Raw genomic sequence first — 20198 nt, 5'->3', positions numbered from 1 at the left:
ACACAGAGAATGCAAGCGAGCAGATCACAGCCACTTTCACTCCAACTTTAGAAAATAATATTGAAAATTGGCAACCAGTTTTTATTGTGTGTAAACAACACTGAAAATTTTATTTTGACGTTTGAAGAACTCTCCTTTAGAAAAAAAAATAATAAAATGGCAGAAGCCGGTGATGCAGATGATATTGATGATGGATTTGATCCTGATCCACCCATTCAAGACTTTTCTGATGAAGAACTGCAAATACCTGAAGTTAAATATGAATGTAGGTTTCAATCCACCATTATTTTCTTGAGTACCCAGAATTAAGATTCTTTCTTTTTTTCAGTAACTTTCATTAAATCTATTGAGTTACCTCAATTAGATTCATTGAAGATTGCTGATAATTAAGTTATATTGATTACTAGTTGTTTAGATGAAAAGAAAGGAACCAACGGCTTTCATTTTGATTTTCAATAAAGTTAATTAATACCGTGTAACCATGTGTCATAAAAGAAATGTAGTTTTAGAGACCAATAGAAATTTTAGGGCAGTTATGTATGCACACGTACTATTGCCAAAAAACTTTTTATTAAATTTTAAAAGTGCTCTTCTCCCAATATACATGGTTTCATTTTCATATTATACAGTATTTATTTTATTAAAAATCTATGTATGGTATATGACATATATCTTATGCATATATCCTCTGTATATCTTATATACATTTATATTTATTATATACTTATATGTAAATCAACACTGTATACAAGGGTTGAAATCAAGTAAATTTAGTTTTTGATCCCGAGGACCGATAATCAAAAGATTTCACTCTGTATATATTTTAACTATGGTTTTTTTAAAACGGGGATATTTCAGTATCATGATCTGACACGTCAACTACAATTACCAAGGTGCCAAATAGATTTTAAACTTGCAATTTTTAAAAAAAACATACATGTAGATATTTGCCAATGGGTGGCTACGAGTTGTACCTTTCGAGTTGGTCCCTTTCTGTGATGATTTTTTCTTTCATTTATCATGGGAAGTTTTCAAGACTTGGCGATTATTCTGCCACAGATCACAATACGGAAATCTCCCCTTAAAAACAAGTACTTAAAAATTTCTAAAACCAGGTAATTTAGCAAATTGAGTATTTAAATTTTTGTAATTGAAAAATTTAACCATTATATAAATTAAAATTTAATCATTGTCTATGAGTAAAGAGGTTTAAAATTAAATATTTACCATAAAAGGAGCAATATATTTTATTGAGAAAACTTTCAAAACTTAAATCCTAGATTCTGTGACAGAAACAATGAGGCCATAATTGCTTTTTCTTTTGATATTGTGGATTTTAAAGTTACTGATCTCCTTTGACCCAGTATTTTGTATATTTATTAATTGTGCTTTTAATCTAGACAAAAGCTTTAAATTATCACATCTAAGACCTCTGCTGTTTAATACTAACCTCTGTCAAAAATTATTCCATAAATTAAATTTTTATTATTTTTAAATTATTGATATCTTCAAACATTGAATAATTTGTCTTTCAATGTCTGTGTATAAATATATAAATTATTTGACTTGTGTTTAATTGCATCTTAACTAAATTAATTTTAATTTTAGATTTGGATCATCCTGCTGATGTTCAGTAAGTAGATTTTGTTAAGTTTATTAGTATTTTTTCTTGCATATTTAACATATGTAAAAGTCTGTTCTGAATTAAATGTTTTTTTTTTTTTACATGAATTTAAAAATAAAAGTAATAAATGTTTTATTTTGTTAATAATCATATATTGTTTTTATTTTCAGGTTACATTCCTGTATCCTTCATAATGTTATTTTATTTATTTGTTTTCTTATGCTGTGATACATTTTACTTTAATGAATATTGTTTGTCTTGTTGCTATTGTGAATTCTTTAACTTATTTTATCTAAGGGGGCTCAACTATTGAAGAAGCCTTTGAACAAGTATGAATATGATAGTTAAATTGTTTTGTTATTATAATCTGATAATATTGAACCTTGTGACTAAAAATATTTATATTCAGCTGTTTCTATAATGTCTAGCATTCATTCTTAGATTTTTATATTAAAAAATAGAAAAATAAGTAGCTTTAAAAAAAGTTCATTTTATTATAATGTTTGCAAAAATATTTTAATTTGCTGCTTTTCTTACTGGTTTATTCCGTAAAGTAAATAATCAATGCAGTGCTCCCTACTTATTAAAACCACTTTCTTTCTACAGTCATTTGATTTCAAAAAGTGGTAGATTTTATTAAACAGCATACCCTTACTTAGTAAAAAAAAAATGCAGAGTTAAACTTTATAAATAAACAAAAAACTAATTTATTATAGTTATATTTTAAATATTTTAATTACTTTTGGTGGCCATTTTGATTAAATATGAGCAGCATTTTAATTTAATAAAATGAAAGGAAAATAATAGATTCAAATACCTTTGGCAAAATATTGTCTTTTATGCATTTTGCTATTTAGAAAACTCAACTCAAAATGAATGTAAAAATATATTCATTCTCAACCTTTATTCATAGTTAATAGTTTAATCTTAATTGTGCAGGAATTAGGTTTAAAATTGTTCATTGATATTCTAGTTCCATTTCTTTTGGATAAAATAATTTATGGATGAATATTTGTAATTTAATATGGTTTACTTCATTGAATATGTAAGATATTCAATTTATTCTTTAGTTTATTTGCATTTTTTTAACCCTCCATTGGCTGATTTCGCCATGCTTATCTGTAAAAATGAATGATGAATAGTGCCATTGAATAACTTTTTATTGTTTAACCCAATCACAGTTCTGCTCATAAAAGGTTATAATTTAACCTGCAGTCTTTTCATCATAGCAAAATCAGTTTTCCCATGTTACGAGATAGGATATCACTGTATTGGAGAAAAATATTCTCCCAATTTTGACTATTTGCTAAATCACCAGTGGGTTAAAATAACTTTTTATTTATATTCTTTTACGCTCTCTCTTCTTATTTCATTATTTTTCAACTCTTGACTTTTTGATTTTCCTTCAACCAGTAGTTTTATTTTATTTGTTTGTGGGTGGCAGATTCTATTTCATTCAATTTTTTTAAAACTTAGAATATTAAGTAAGAGTTCATACAAGAAAAATGTTCTTTTTTTCCTTCTTTTGTTTCCTGTTCAAAACTTATGCCCGCCAAACGCTTGATTTTGATAAAATGGAAATCATGAGTTTAGCATGCCTTTATATTGTGACTCTATTTTTGCAGATTTGATTTTAAAAAGTGGTTCATTATTTAAGTAACACCAATGTGTATTGTTTCTAATTTAATGCAGTAAAGGTCTCTGTTTGCCCATTTTATTGAGTTAATGAAATTCTTGTTGCCTTTTTATTTTAAAGTTTCTTAGGTCATATCTAATTACTGTATTTTTGATTATTTCTCTGCAATAACTGCATTTTTTTTTTATTGTTTAGATTGCTGTTTCTATGTTTGGATACATGACTGAAATAGAAACAGTTGATATTACTATGAGTCAAGACATTGAAGCTGAAGGTAATTTTTCTTAAAAGTCTGTAAAAAACTTGCAAAAAAAAAGGACCTTTTAAAATGTAATTTTAATTTTTTAATTCAAATAAAATGAAACAAAATTTTATACAAATGCACAATAGCATTACTAACAAATATTTGTTTTTCAAATAATAATTATTACTTTAAATTGTCCCGATACGATTTAAAAAGAAGTTTTTACTCCATTAAACTTGCATATCTAAATTGTAACTAAAAAAATAATTAATAATGATAAACATTCGTAGCAAAAATACATAATCTGCAAATAAATTATAAAAATATTTTGTCTGTATAATTTTTATTGAAATTGTTTTCATATTGTATAATTTATAGCAAGAAATTTTATGCCAGATATATACATTCTGAATTTTGTAACAAATGTAGAAAATTGAAAAGTAATTTATGATTTTTAAAAACAAAATTCCTTTATTAATTTGTTTATGTTTATATGTTCACAAAAACTTTTTGTAGTTTTCTTGCATAACAGATAGTTTTTATTAATTTTATTAAAAGCTTATACTTTTGCATTTCAGGTCATGATATGCTGTCATTACTATTCCATTTTCTTGATGAATTCCTGTACATATTCAGTGCTGAACCTTACTTTATTGCTAGAGTATGACAGAGTTTTTTTTACCCACTTAATACTATCATGCATTGCATGCACTGTTGAAAACAATTTCGGGAATTACTTTTTAACATAAACAGCATAGAATTAAATGTTTTGGTGACTGATAAAAAGTGTACATATGTTGTAAAATATTACATTGTTAAAATTACTTCTAAGATTATAGTCTAATTGTAAATATAACAGTGCTATGACAACTAGGTTGTACAATTTCAGTCATAAGTGGGGTATAATTTATTAATTCTATATTTTTACATAATTAATCTATTTTCTTTGCTTACACAGAAAAAAAAGGAAGAAAAAAATTTTTTAACAGAATTTTATGGTTAATCAATGGTTACATTTATTTTATTTTATAAATCTGTTGAACATTTTTAAATATTTTTTTAAAATAATATATTTATTTTGATACATTTTCATTCACTTAAATGATCCCATTAAAATAGTTATTTGAAATTGTGAAGTTGAATTAATTATTTTAATTAAAAAATCATATCAAATACATTGCTAAAAGCACATATCTTAAGCATAAAAAATCTAAAAAAATTTTATTTTATGTAACCTAAACTTATATTTTTTTTTAATATTTTGCATAAATATAGTATTGTTAAAGATGTGTTGAGTACTTTTAAAATATTTCATAATATTTAAAAAAATATTCATAATATTTTGAAAATCTTTATTTCAAAGATTTCTTAAATTTTGACTCTTTCCTACACTTCTCTTGTAAATAACAATTCCCATGTAATTTATGACATCCATAACCCAAACCAAGTCTTTTTCTTCTTTTCTTTTTCTAAATTTAATAATCATGGAATAAAAAGGAGATTTTTCTATTTTTCAGAAAGTGAAAATTCTGAGTTTTGATCGTGCAAACTTTAAAGTGAGAGCTAGAGGGTAAGATTTTTTTTTATTTACGTAAAATTATTTTTTGTACTTTTATTAAAAACTTAACATAAAATTTTTTAAACATATGCTTGCTGTTTTTTTAATGAGTGTATTTTTTATTAATTAGTCATTTTACTAATTTCATTTAATATTGTGAAAAATTGTTGAAGGTCTGAGGGACTTGTTTTTGAAATATTAAGAATTTTTAATCAAAAAAGTTTATTTTACTATTGCAGTTATTTATTTCTTGATTATAAAAATGTTTGTTATAGAAATATTTGTTACTCATTAAAATATTCATCTAATTAATGATGTTACATTTGTAGTGTTATATTTATTCTATTAAAAATGTTAAACTGTGTATGGCTTGTTTATTGATAATGAGAGCTAATATTTATAGTAAATGTATAAAGATATCTTATTGCTGTGAGTAATTTATTTTATGTAAGATTTATGGGGAAAGTTTACATTAGTTTAACTTTTTGAAGCCTATTTTACTTTAGCATTCATTTTTTTTTTCTTAATTTTTCTAAGAAAGAGAGTAAACTGCATATTTTGTTTAATGAAATAAAATTTATCTTCTGAAAGATTGCTGTATTTCTCAGGAAAAAAAATATTTTTTAAACTGAAGTAGTTATTGAATTTTAGTAAAAACTTATTGATGAATCTTTTATTTATTTTTCCTCTTCCAGGTATGGAGAAATATTTGATTTAGATAAACATCCACAAGTAAGTTAGTTTCATTTTGAAATTTTTTTTATCATTAAATTGTAACTTTGTTCTGAATATGTGGATAATTCTCTGTAAACAGTTAAAATGATGTAAATAAAGGATATTTCAGTTTTTTTTTTTTTTTTTTTCTATAGAAAAATGAACAAGCTGTTTGTTCAATAGATATTTAGAAGACATCTTTATTACATTATCTTATGAGTTTGAAATATTATTTAAAATAAGTATTCTTTATTGATTTTTATACTTATGAAATCTCATTGCTTCACTTGCAACTCTTACCACCTACAAACACAAAAAACATTGTTCTATCTAAAATACCTTTAGTTTTCTTGTTCAGCCCCTAAAATCAATACTTGTAGTGTTGTTTCGATGTATTAGGTAAAATGCTCGGTCTTGTAATGGCTTTATTTGTTTTTTTATTTTATAAAAAGTTTGAAAATTATAATTCATATCATTCTCTTACTCATAGCGATTCAGATTGATAGCATTATTATTTGGGTAGAAACAGTGCACATGTTCTAAAAACATGTATTGATAAAACTGCAAAACAAATTTCAGCTAATTGGGCGATCCTCTTAAGCATTTAAAAGAAACAATGGAGTATTTAGGTGACACTCGTATTCCCTCATTTAAATTAATGAAGTTAATTTATTTCCTAAAAATATATTAATAAGTGTTTTAATTTCCTCTAATGGGATAGTTAAAGAATGTATAATGATATTTTTATTTTGTTCATGGGAATAAACTTTCGAAGCAAATAATTATTATTTTCTCATTCCCTCACTTCTCATTGTGAAAGAATGGCACTTTTGTAATTTATGAAGTTAATTTATTTTCTAAATATATATCAATAGATGCTCTAATTTCCCCTTATGAGATAGTTTATGGCCATATATTGTTACTTGGGTATAAACTTCCAAAGCAAATAACGTTATTTTCTCATTTCGTCACTTTTATTATTTTCTCACTGAAAAAATGACACTTTTGGGAAAGATAGATTCTGATTTTAAAGATTAGCTAAAAAAGATATTTTTATTTCACTTCGATATTTTTTAAAGCAGTAAAGGACCGATAAATACTTCATTAAAATTATTATTTTAAACATGTTTATAACTAATACTATTATTCCTGAGCCAAGTTATCATTCCCTCATTTTAATAAAAAGTACTTAAGTATTTTTTAAATATGATCTGTTACTGTTATGTTTTCTTGTCTAATACTTTCTCTTATATTTTCTAACAAAAAAATTCGAAATTTCTTACATAATTTTATTTTTTGTTGTCTCTACCTGAAAATAACTTTTGTATAATATAACCCATATACTTTTTTTTTGTAGGGTACTGAAGTGAAAGCTATTACTTACTCAAATATGCAGGTGCATGAAAATGAAGGGAAAACTGAATTATTTGTAATTATTGATATTTGAGCATTATATTTTTTGTCATTAAATATTTATTTCTGTTTGCCCTGTTTTATTTGTGTTTAAAAAATTTCTTTTATTACAAAAACAATATTTCTTTGTTTGAAACAATTTTAGAGTTGAGAGGCCATTTCAGGATGAAAGCTGACTCAGTCCTAACTTTAGATGTTTGAACCATTTACAAGAAAAAATTATTAAAACGTTTTTATTCTCACTTTTATTTTATAGCACATTACTGGAGAAATTTTTTATGTAATTATAATTTATTAAACATTCATATTATTTTTTACATGTTTTTCAAAATAGTTAAAACTGGTACAAACCTTATTCTCCTCCATAGAAGTTTGACTTACATTAAGGGCGATATGACCAACTGCCCACCTCTTAAAAATAAATGAAAATGTTCTTCGTAAGGGCAGGAAATGTCTTTCTTACCTGCGGGAAAAAAATAGTATACAATGTTTTACAAGCATAAGAAATTTTCAAGAAATATTACCATTACTAATTGCTATAATAATATAACTATACTAATTGCTCTCTCATTAAATCGATCAGAATTGTTTCCGTTAAAATATTACGGACTTAAATTTATTCAAAATATAATTAAATAATTACCAGTCATTTAACAAAATTATATTTTTACTTTTTCCAATTAGAGTTAAGTATAAATCAGACAAAAGGGGATAATTTAAATAAAACTAAGAAGTAAAAAAATACCTTAACTCTTATGTGTTTATCTTTTAATTGTGCAAAAAGGCCACATTTTTAACTTCATGTGTGTGAATCACTGAAAACTATATGACAAAAATTTATAATTTATCGTAATTTTCGCAGCAGTATGTTTACTGCTGTTTTCGCAACCACAGTAAATTTTTCGAAAATTTCTTATTCATTTAGGGCCTTATCAGGAAAAAAAATATTTTCTTACAAAAAACTTCTAGTCTTGCTTTAAATGAGATTTTTACCTTTTTTATTTTAAATAATTACATATTTCTTCAACTTTTATTTTAATAATAAACAGTTCCAATATTTTCCTGCAGTAATGTGATTTGTGTAATAATAACCATCCAAAGTATTTTAAATGGAAAACTTATAAAAATGGTAAATCCTGACAAAAGTGTTGCTACCCAGTTTTTTAATTCAACAAAGAAGAGCAAGCTTATATCGTTTTCAAGCAAAGAAGAGCAAAATGAAAATCTTTAAGAAATAAATATTCTCATTTGTATCACTTCTTTACGACATTGAATATTTGACATTCCTTATTTCAGAAAATGAACTAAAAGTATTCCAGAGATACTAACGCTTTTGAACATCGCCTTTTCTTCTTTATAGACTATGAATGGACAATTCGTAATTTTTTCGGTTTTCTTCTTCAACAGTGGTGCGACAGCTCTGGATGGGCCCTGGCTTTCTCTAGGAGTTTCTTTCAACTGTCCCTCTGTTTGGCGACTGTCCTCCAATTTTTGGTTACTTTCGTTCTTTGATTAGTTTACAGGTGAAGAGATTCCCTGTCGTGGCACTTTTGTGCAGAATTATGTATTAGTTAAAGTAAAAAATAAGAAAAATTAACTTTTGAATATATTTGAAATTAACTTATTGTTTATTTCAGAAACAAAACTGGCCATTTCATCACCTTAAGTTTCAACTCAATCAATAGCTTATTTTTCTGGACTGCGACTTTTTCTTATAAGTTTAATAGTAAATATTATTTATTTATTTTTTCACCGTATTATTACAATTTTCTATAGTCCTTCATAATTTAACGTTATTTCTAACCACGCAAAAAGTCTACAAGTTGAACACCAAAAACGTCACATGGAATATTTGTGTCGTCACAAAGGGTATTTTTAATACAGAAAGAAATATTGTGGGAAATGGCTTTTTTTTTCCTTGGCATTAAGTGTTCCCTGAGCCTTCATGCTACTGAATTTCCATTCAGAAGTTTGAGTTATCACATGACCTTCATATGCCTAAAGTTACAGAGTTTCTTAAGGAATTAGAAAAAATATCAACATTTGAGATTCTAGTGACTTTTGTCAGCATGGTGTATAGGTGTACAATAATCGTGGCCTGTAATATGATTTAATGAATCTGAATTGTCTGGAATAAACATACCTTAAAAAACACAAATCGTTTATTAAAATGAAGAATAATTGAAAATATCATCTTCACCTGGCTAATCACTATTGAGGATGGCAGATTGAATACATGCATTGGACAATCGCACATTTTTCTTTAAATAAGGAATAAAAAGCTACGAAATTTGACGAATTACTGCTGAGTAAGGCAGGATTAAAAACATGAATCGAATACAATTATTTAACATGTTTTTCCCCTTCTAATTTTCTCGAAAAATCGGACAAGTTTTATCTTTAATTTCATCCTCTATCTATAATTCTTCTAATCTATAATTCTTCAAATTATAATCACAATTTAATTTTTCGAGACAAAATATTCTTTTGATAATCCTAGTGGTATATATTTTAGTATGGATTATAATGATTGATAATAGTAGTCCTTAATGTAATTTAAATTAGCGAACATTAGTTGACATATTTTATATTGAATGCGAAATTTTATGTGACTGCTTAATTTGGGTTAGCGAAAAGTATTAGTATGATTTTCTTTTTCTTTAGCAGTTACAACGTCTGTTGATGAACAATACATAAGTTCATTAACGCTTCAGTTCACTGCTAGCAGTATAAAAGTTATAAGTGGGTAAGTGTAGATTTGTTTAACTAAAGTTTTCTTATTGATGTATTAAAAAATATTTTAGGATCAATTGCCTGGATAGCAAAGTCAGACATATATAATGTATAAGTCAAAATTTGCTCTCTCTCTCTCTCTATTTAAAGCTTAAATAACTTCCGGACTATTTGGCACATCGATTATGGCACGTACGGTTCAATCTAGAAGTCTGAAGTAATGAACATAAACTGCGCAGTGGGGAATAATAACAAAGATGTCACAACGTTACTGCGCAGTGGGGAATAATAAGAAAGATGTCACAACGTTACTGCGCAGTAGGAATATTTACGAATGTCATAACGTTCGGACTATCAAAGGATCGGATTTCTCGTTTATGGTGTGCGGAGGTCGAAAAGCCTATTTGTCATAAAGCTCCCATTTTCGAATATAAACTCATTTTATAAAAAAAGAAGAATTCAAATAATGTTACATGTTCCACATCCGGCTTGCACCGATCACAGTGTTGACGGGAAATATCCTCAGTGATAGACGAATCATGAATTTAGAGTCCCCTTGCCGTCAGGCTAACCGTGGGAGGTTCTCGTGGTCTTCCTCTCCGTGTAACGCAAATGCGGATTAGCTCCATCAAAAAGTTCTCCACGAAGACAAATTTCTCCCAATACTCGATCCAGGAGTTCCCTTGTCTTCTGGATTGGGTTCAAAATTACAAGCCTACGGAGTTGAACATTAGCAGTCGTAAACCCATAAGATTGGGTCGGCTGTTCATCGACGGTTATGAAATAAAATAATGTTACAGGGCCGAGATAGCATGGTCCCTTGTCCAAGAGGTCGTTGGTTCGATCCCCGTCGGCCGAAGACTCCGTGTAGTAAATGATGACTGATGCACGTTAAATCTGTCGAGTCCCAAAGTCCACCATGTTCTCATAATAAATCTGATCCAGTAATTTCCTTGTCTCCTGGATTGGTTCAAAATTAAAAGGCTACGGAGTTGAACATTAATCGTAAACCCAAATTTGGGTCGGCTGCTCAACGACGGTTATAAAATAAAATAATGTAACAGAGCCGCAATGGCTCAGGGAATATAGAGCCTTTGCCTTACAATGAGGTGAACCCGGTTCGCATCCCAGCAATGGCTGGTCGATACGAATCCGCATCCGGCTTGCACCGACCACAGTGCTGACGTGAAATATCCTCAGTGGTAAACGGATCATGAGTTGGAGTTCCTTTGCCGACAGGCTAACCGTGGGAGGTTCTCATAGTCTTCTTTTCTGTATAATGCAAATGCGGGTTAGTCTCATCAAGAAGCCCTCTATGAAGGCAAATTGCACCCCAATACTTGATACGGAAACGGAGTTCCCTTACCCTCTGTATTGGGTTCTAAATTTCAAGGCTACGGAGTTTAAAATAAGTAGTCGTAAACCCAAAATTTTGTCATCTGCTCAACAACGGTTACAAAATAGTTAGAATCACCTTTTCAAGGTGTAGAGGCCTGGTGGCTGAGGGGTAGCACTGCGCTCTCCTGTGCCACAGGTCCTGGGTTCGATCCTCGGGCCGGGCATTGACTCTGCCTTTCATCCCTTCAGTGGGAAGATAAATGAGTTAATGAGTATCAATCATGCTTGAGAACTAAACACTGAGGTTTCCGCGTTCGGCTGACCTCCTGACCGGTACATCTGCACCCAGCCCAAGGTCAAGAAAACTGAGATGACAGTAGGCCTTGGCCCTCTATAGGCTGTCGTCCCACTGAGTTTAGTTTTTCAAGGTGTAAAAAATTATCAAGGTATTAAAAAAAGTATTAAAATGTTTGGGAAAAAAAGAGCGAGTGAGGCAAAGCCCCGACTGCTGAAGCGATTTTGAAAGGAACTGCGTTATCTGATTTGAAAGTTAAAGAGCAGAGAGTGGAGTTCACTAATAATTACATTAGTGTACAAAAATTAAGGACGAAATTGAAAAACTAACATAACGACAAAAAAAGGCATTTGCAACGGAGGGAAAGGTCGTTGAGAAGACCAATCACGGTAAGGTAAAGTGTAAAATTTGCATACAGACGTACCGAGGGGCGTGGCGTAGGGAAATAAAAGGAGCTGGCGATGGAAGCTTAGTATTTATGTGAATGGTATTGCACGGTCGGTATATATTAATTTAAACAAAGTTAATTTGTTTTCACTGTGAGATATACCCAACCGACAACACAGAAGACGACATCTGGAAGGCGGAAAACTGTCGAAGTGTGGCGGTCGAGTTCGGGATCGCACACAGCATCGTTTCACGAGCTTGAAACGCATTTCAGAGGACAGGAACAGCTGTCTAGAGGTTTAGTAGAATTCGTCCTAGCACAAACCACGGCAGCGGACGACCGGTATATAGTCCTACAAACTAGACGGCTCACAGCAACAGCAAAGTACTGAACTCCCGAAATCGCGTTTTATCGTTGCCAGAAGACTGAACAAGGGTGGTCTATTTGCACGATTACCAGTATGTCGCATTCTATTAACGCCAGTTCACCGTAGACGTTGTTTAATGTGGTACTGGGAATACAGCAACTGGACAGATGCGCAATGGGTGACCAGATATTCTTGACGCAAACACATTTGGAGGAAGGGAAGAGCATACCATTACCCCTCTAACACAGAGCCGGATTATACCTTTCGTAGGCCCTAGGCATAGCCGTTTTTGGGCCCTTCCCTCCTTCCCCCACTACTCCCCTCTTTTCAAAATATCACGTCAACAATACAACAACAAACCAGCAAAGAAAACAGTGAAATTGATAGTGAGATTAATTACAAGAAATATTTATACAGTAGAGAACCAGTTATCTGGGATGCTCGGGACCATCGCTATCCCGGATGTCTGAATTTCCCAGTTTTCTGGATCGACCAAAAAGTGTCATTAATCGATGTTTTATCGAACCCGAATTACAAGGAAATTAAACAAAAAGTTGTCAGAATCTGAGATTAAACTAAAAGAGCAAAATTTGGTGAAAATTTACTCATCCGATTTAGAGAAAAACTTTTTAGATGAATTTTTACTATTTTCAAATTTATATGAACATAAATCTGCACAAGAAATGTTGAAGGCTCAAATTAAAGATAAACTTGTGAATACTTTTCCTAACGTTCACATTGCATTAAGAATATATTTGTCGATTCTTGGATCAAATGCAGAAGGAGAAAGATCTTTCTCCAGATTAAAATTGATAAAAAATTATTTGCGTTCAACAATGAATCAAGATCGTTTGTCATCGTTCGCACTTATGTCTATTGAATACGACATTTTGCGTAGTTTGGAATTCGACAGCATAATACAAGATTTCGTTGAATCCAAATATCGCAAAAAAGTAATATATTAGATCATAAGATTCTGCAAAATAATTTATTACTGAAAAATATTATATTTTTATTTGTATCTTCATAATTTTGTGCAAAATACACTTGTTGTTTTTAAAGCTAAATTATTTATGTCAAAAAAAATTTTTCTCCCAAGTTTTTCGTAGGCCCTAGGCACGTGCCTAGTGTGCCTATAGGTTAATCCGGCCCTGCTCTAACATCATCAAAAGTGGCCGATTTGGAGGAAGTGGAGTTCTTGTTTGGGGCGGTATCATTCTTGGTACCTGTACTGACCTAAACATCTTCCAAGGTGGTTCAGTCACTGCTGCCCGCGATTGTACAGAGATTCTCCTTTCTCATGTGTTTTTAAAAGGTGCTGAGGGTTCTGAGTCAATCTTCGTGTATGATAATGCCACGCCTCATCGTACAGTGGCTGTCATAGAACTCTTGAAGCGTGAAGGTATTGCACACATGGAATGGCTGATGAAATCTTCGGATTTTAATCCGATTGAATACTTGTGAGACATTCTAGTTAGACGCTTGACAGCACGTCTCCACGCACAATTCCGCAGCTGTTATTAGCACTACAACAGAAATGGGCAGCCATTCCTAAAAAACTTCTTATGAAAACCTGGTCCTCAGCTTGGGCAGATGATGTCTATTCCGCATAGCTGTCAGATGTGATCATATCCCATACTAAAGTTTGGATTTCCTTGCCAATCCCGTGTAATATCGATGTTTTAGTCATTTGTACAATTGTGTTTTAAGCCTATATTTCAATAAAATAATTCTCCTTTAATATAATAAAGAGAAATAATTCTCTTTTTATGTGTACAAAATATATTGAATATCTAAAATAAAATGAATAAAAAAAAAACATAACATTAACCATTGAAACAATTCTGTCATCTCTAAAGCATGATTCATAAGATATTTCATTTCCATTCGGCATTCGACGAATTTTATCGATTACCTAATTATTTGTTATTCGATTTAAGGGATAGTGAAAAATTGTACCTTCATTTTAGCCTCGAATCAATTTCTTTTTTATATTTAATTATCAAATGGTTCATCACTTATTGGCTAGAATAAAACTAAAAACATTCCCGCCACAGCCTGGTCTGTTCTGCACTAGGGGGTTCATGGAGGTTAAGGTTCCACAATTTCGTGACCAACGTTCTGGTTAGGGTAATGTGTTCAATGTTGCCCATACTTCCCAGATAAGCTGATACCCGTCCATAGGTATGTTTCAAGCAGTGACTGGAGATCGAACCCCAGTTCTTCATAATGACAGTGTTGTACCTTAACTGCACAGCCATCGCGGCTCACTGACTAATGTAATTAATTGATTGATTTGTTAATTTAAGTCGCAATAGAGCTGCACAATGGGCTATTGGAGACGGTCTGGGAAACATCCCTGAGGATTATCTGAAGACATGCCATCACAATTTTGATCCTCCGCAGAGGGGATGGCACCCCCGCTTCGGTAGCCCGACGACCTACACGCGAAGTCGAACACTTTACAGAAGAACAGTTTAACGAGGACCAATACGGCACACTCTCGATCCCTACGCAGACTGATCCAAGTGGTCACCCACCCGTACACTGACCGTAGCCAGTGATCTGCTGGGAAACGTGTCTTATCGATCAGTTCACTGCGGGATAATTAATAAAGTATTAAATCAGTAACAGGGTTCCCACTCTATGATGAGATTGAAATTCAAGGACTTTCCAAGGACCTCAACAAAATTTTCAAGGACCTCAATCTAAGACCAATTTTAAAAATTATTCTCTTCTATTTTACTAGAAGCAACAATGCTTGTTGTGGCAATAATTAATTTCAAATATAATACCTAAATGCTTTGCCTATATAGAGAGAAGAGAGTATATGTATTCTGGACTAAAATTTATATTTTTTTAAAAACAACCCTACTGGTTTTACATATTAATTCACAAAATCATTTTCAGCACAATCTATAACTAATGGTAATGAGGTGTTAATGGTGAAATCCTTTAATCCTGTGTATTTCCATGTGAAGGCTGCATGAAAGACAGAGCTAAATCTTAGGTATTCCATATTCCATAACTATTCCATAACCCCCTCCTCTCCTCTATTAAACATCGTTTCTGAAACTATACATCCATAATTTACACAACCTTCTCTAAATGTCATGCAGCAACAATTCTTTCTGAAAATAAAAATTAGAAGGAACATATCCCATTTTCCTCATGTTTAAAAGCATTATTCGTTATGTGTAATCCACAATTGCTAATGAATATGACCTGGTGGGAATATTTCTCTTTTAATTCACACTGAAGCTTCTAATATAATTTCCAATTGACATAGGGTCCATCCATGGATAATTGAAGTATTTTAGAGAGCTTTTAACCACCATCCATGCATTTGTAAAAAGAGGACAAAATATTTTCTGCAGTTCCATGACCCATAAATTGGGAGATAAGATACTTAGTACAAACTTTATTATCAATTCCTTACCATAATGTCCATCTGCTTAGATTTTAGAGACTGATTTAACGTCTCATCAAAGAGTACAGTGTAGCAATCAACATTCTTCAGCTCATTTATAAGAATCCCTTTGAAGTATAGTGCCAATCCAAAGGAGCCCAAATAGGCTCACTTTGTGGCATTACAAAAAAATTGTCTCGCTATTCAGCTATCAGCAAACATTTTGGAGAACAATTTACTAATCCCTTCACAGGAGTTACATGAATAATTACTAGTGATGCACTTCAGACTCCAGAGAATTTCAGCATCAAGCACATTCCTTTTGACCAGATAAGAAGACAATGTTACCTCGGCCACTAAAGTTTCTGTTTCACATGGGGCACACGATGTTGAAGGAGTATTTACACCTGATGAATTAGATGTTGATGTCTTTGGAAAAAGAGAACTCAGGGCATGAGACTGCTTTTTTGCTTTACGTTTCTTTCATGTGTGATTTCAGAGCAGATTCTTTCATTTTCGCGATATCGATCTCCTTCATGTATAATCGGCACTTGGCTCTGAACTTCTTTTCGGGCATCGATAAAATCCATTCTTTATAAGCTTGATTATCTATCCATTGGGGATTAAAATAGCACTTCCCAGGCATAACTAGTCTAAACTACTTAACACAAATACGAAATCGTGCCTTTGCGAATACGCTTTACAATAAAGTTTTAAAATGACGCAAACGTAAGGACAAGTGCGGATGGTAAAACGGCAAATTTATTGAAAACTACAAGGTACATAATGTTACGAAATTCGAGAGTATTCCAGTTTCGATAAGAAAAAAGAAGATCTAAGCATATGCGACAGAAGATGAAGTGGAGTCTCGCCCCGAACGCATTGATTGTCTGCTGTGCTCCGCGCGCTTGGCAGACAGACACCAAGACGCTAGGCCCGGTAAGAAACGGTGGCGTTAAAAACCACGTGAGAGAGCTCGGGAACAAAACAGAAAGGACGAGAAAGATCCGCGGTTGTTTTATAAAAAGGGCCGCCGGCAGTATTGGATAAATTCAAGGACCTATCAAGTTTTTCAAGGACCTAAGACGTTTTTCAAGCACTTTCAAGGACCTAAATTTAGCAAAAAAAAATTCAAGGACTTTCAAGGACCGTGGGAACCCTGAGTAATATATTGGAAGAAAAAAATTTACCTATTGTGAAAAATATTAGAAACAAAGAAATAAGTTTGCGGCACCCCTGTTTCTGCTCTAATTAAACCTTCATTTCCAGCAAATTTCTCCCCTCCGCAGAGGATCAAAATTGTGATGGCATTTCTTCGGATCATCCTCCGGGATGTTTCCCAGACCGTCGCCAATAGCCCATTGTGCAGCTCCAGTGCGACAATAATTAACAACAACTATTCAGCAAATTTCATACTTGCATTGTTTTGGCAAATCCTGTAAATTACCTTGAAAACTGTGCAAAATTTCAGTTTCTTGCTATTTTAAGGTCACTCCAGATAAATAGTGCGGAAAAAAAAATCTAATTTCCTTGAATAATTTTCGATCTAAAGATCGGATCCTCCTCGGAATATCAACAGCTCCAGTTCTTGAAACGACGTGCACGGCATTCTTTTCACTTATAAAAAATTGCACGAATTAAATTTCTGTCGTCAACTTTTAAAAGCTTTTATATTGCATAGCATAATTATACTTGTACAATTTGATAGCTGAAAAAAACTATATGCGTCATGGATAATTTCTTAAATTCTATACCGCAACCTTTATAAATTTATGAGTGAAGTTACTCTTTCCAATTTTTAAAATCTATGTACTATTTTTTCTTCACTGTTTATTTTCAACGTCTCTAGCTTATTTCCCATTTAATGCAATCTGTTGGCTTAGTTTCACCAAGTTTTAATTTCTTTTTTGATCAAGGTTTTTACGTAATGACTCTCTTTAGAGGCCCAAACCTTTATACATAAAAACAAACTCATAGTTGAAAAAAAAAAACTGAAAGGACTTATAAAATTTCGAAACTTTAAATATAAAAAAAAAACTTGTAGGTCATAAAAATCCTAGGTCTTTAAAAAATAAATTGCGTGAAATTTTCATTTGCCATGTTTTGATATTAATTTAATAATGATTAAACAAAAATATTCTAGAAATTTATAAAATACCTTTAATTTCATTGTTTGAAAAATATAATACATTCCATGAAGTTCATGAAAAATCATCAGCTTAAATTATAAATTTTTTTTTAGATAGAAACTAATCACCATACTTCATCATGTTTCGAACAATGCTTAGTTTTATTTGTATCTGCGGTGAAATGATGCTTTTCTTGATTACTGTTAGGTCAAATTCAGTCAATCTTAAGCCAGTGCCCTCTGCGATTATTCTAAAAATGGCACAAGCCACAAATTTCAAAAATGAAAAGTGCTTGTGGTCTAATTTCTTAATCTTTGAAAACTTACTCCAATGCTGCGTTAGCTGGACTAATAAAAATTTGCAAAAATTGAGAATAAAACATTGATTTTTGTTAATTTTATTCTAGATGGAAAAATATCGAAAAATTGGGCGATTTAAAAAGAAAGTTTAATAATTTTTAGAATATATAAGTTGCTTGTTCTAAAATCCAGATAATTCTTTATGGTAAGATGGTAGATATAATTTAAATTATAGCTTTGTTTCAAGAGTAAAGCACTGAAACTCTGGCATTTTATTTTCCTAGGCAAAAGCGTTTGGAAAAACCATGTTAGTGAAAGACAATTTCTATTTATAAAAAAGTTGTCTTATTGGCAAAAGAAGAATAGTTCATACTTTATAGCAATGAACTTCCATAACAACTAAATTAAGAATATCAACTAATAAGGAGAGATTTTAAGACTAATTTAAGGAATTGATATGGATTTTTTTAAAAATCTATTTCTTTTGATTGATTGAAATTTTTACAAAAAAGAATGACAAAATTTAATGCGATATTACCAAATAAGTGATAAAAATTTTCTCAATAAATTTAGTTTTAAGATATTTGAAGACCCCAATAATCAACAGCAATTATCTATTTCAATGGAGCAAGCAGTTTTCAATGTTTAAATACTGAATACATAAAACAAAAATCATTTATAACTACTTCTAAGCAAAATCAAAATTTGACTTCAAAAAAGTCTGCAAAATGGTTTAAATTTTAATTCGTAACATTTTTATTAGTCATCTGTATTTCAATAAATTTTTATTAGTTATTACTAGATATTTAATTTGTTAGTTATCTAAAATAAAATTCCAAGACACGTTTATTGGATAAGAACTGTTTAATAGCAAAATAATGTCAGTTAAAAAAAATTAAGAAGCAAAAAAAAAAAAAAAAAAATTTATGGAAACCACCTGAATTAAAAATGAACTTGAGATAAAATACACATTTTACAGCAATAACAGTGCTCTTTTTTCTTACCAGTAGCTACAGACATTTTTGGGATAAAAACTAGATTTTAAAACCTATAACTTTGTAACTATTTTAAAGCAGAAAAAAACTTACCAAGTTTATTGTAGCCTTAACATTTATATGTATACAAAAATTTTGCATGAGTATTGAGTGAAAAATTTAAATATGAAACAAATTTTTTAGAGTTCATAAATAATGTGAAAGGCAATATAGTGGTTATTTCCACTTTTCCCAAAGAAAAATTTTTTTTACATCAAATTGTTTCTTAGTTTTGTTACCAAACACGTACTAAAGTATCCTAAATTTCTACCATGTAGGGTTGATCGTGTAAAGCTACACAGAAATCGCGCTAGGAATTAAAATTCGTCGTAAGACTTCTAGGTTACTGCATCCGATCGATTTTTTTGCCTAAAAGAGCTTGGAAAAGCGTGCCACCCAATATTATTATACTTGTAGTGTTTTCAATACAACACATTCTTCCGATTTAACTTTCAACGAAACAAACAACAAATAAATATGGAAGACACACAAGCTTGCTATGTTACCCAAAAAATAACAAAAGGCACTATTTTAAACAGACCCAAAAAAGGGATAGCACTCAAAACATGGTAAACCTTACATTGTGATATAAATCTTCTTAAATTTGTTTTAAGCCTGAAACCTATTAGAATTTATAAATTACAGAAAACTGTTATGAATGGTAAAATTTCATTTAAATTAAATCACAATGAAACTTTCTAGAATACTAAGCCTGTTCACACAACACCTCATAAGCGGAGGGATACACCGGAAGTTTTCTGAATTTCTTCCAGTCACAGGAAGCTTGTTATTGTTTACATTCAGTGATCCACCCATACTTGTAGCAAATCTACTCTTTTTAAGTATTGTCTATACAATCTTCTGTTTCTACACAATAGTTTACATTTATATTGTTAATTATCTCATAAAAAAAGGAGACTACAAACAAACAAGTCCAGTGATAAAAATAGCAATTCTTCTTCCTCTTTGTCAGCGCAACAGCCCCATGCAGGCCTTGACTGAGTCAACAGCTGACAA

General features: G+C 30.8%; 1 protein-coding gene across 1 annotated transcript; it reads left to right on the top strand.

The window, feature by feature from the left end:
• The first annotated feature begins 43 nt into the window (after window positions 1-43).
• Archease (protein archease) lies at window positions 44-7261 on the top strand. The gene is made up of 9 exons (XM_016072902.4): window positions 44-265; window positions 1609-1633; window positions 1795-1805; window positions 1922-1953; window positions 3456-3534; window positions 4083-4165; window positions 5022-5074; window positions 5758-5794; window positions 7134-7261. Exons 1-9 carry the CDS (start codon window positions 157-159, stop codon window positions 7221-7223), a joined length of 519 nt encoding a protein of 172 aa, XP_015928388.1. The 5' UTR covers window positions 44-156; the 3' UTR covers window positions 7224-7261.
• The last annotated feature ends 12937 nt before the right edge of the window (window positions 7262-20198 follow it).

This window comes from Parasteatoda tepidariorum, chromosome 5, assembly GCF_982258835.1.
Source record: "Parasteatoda tepidariorum strain Cologne lab strain chromosome 5, Ptep-v5.0, whole genome shotgun sequence".
Lineage (NCBI taxonomy): Eukaryota > Metazoa > Arthropoda > Arachnida > Araneae > Theridiidae > Parasteatoda > Parasteatoda tepidariorum.
The sequence above is the reverse complement of the archived record's forward strand: the minus strand, read 5'-3'. Positions and strand labels throughout refer to the sequence as shown.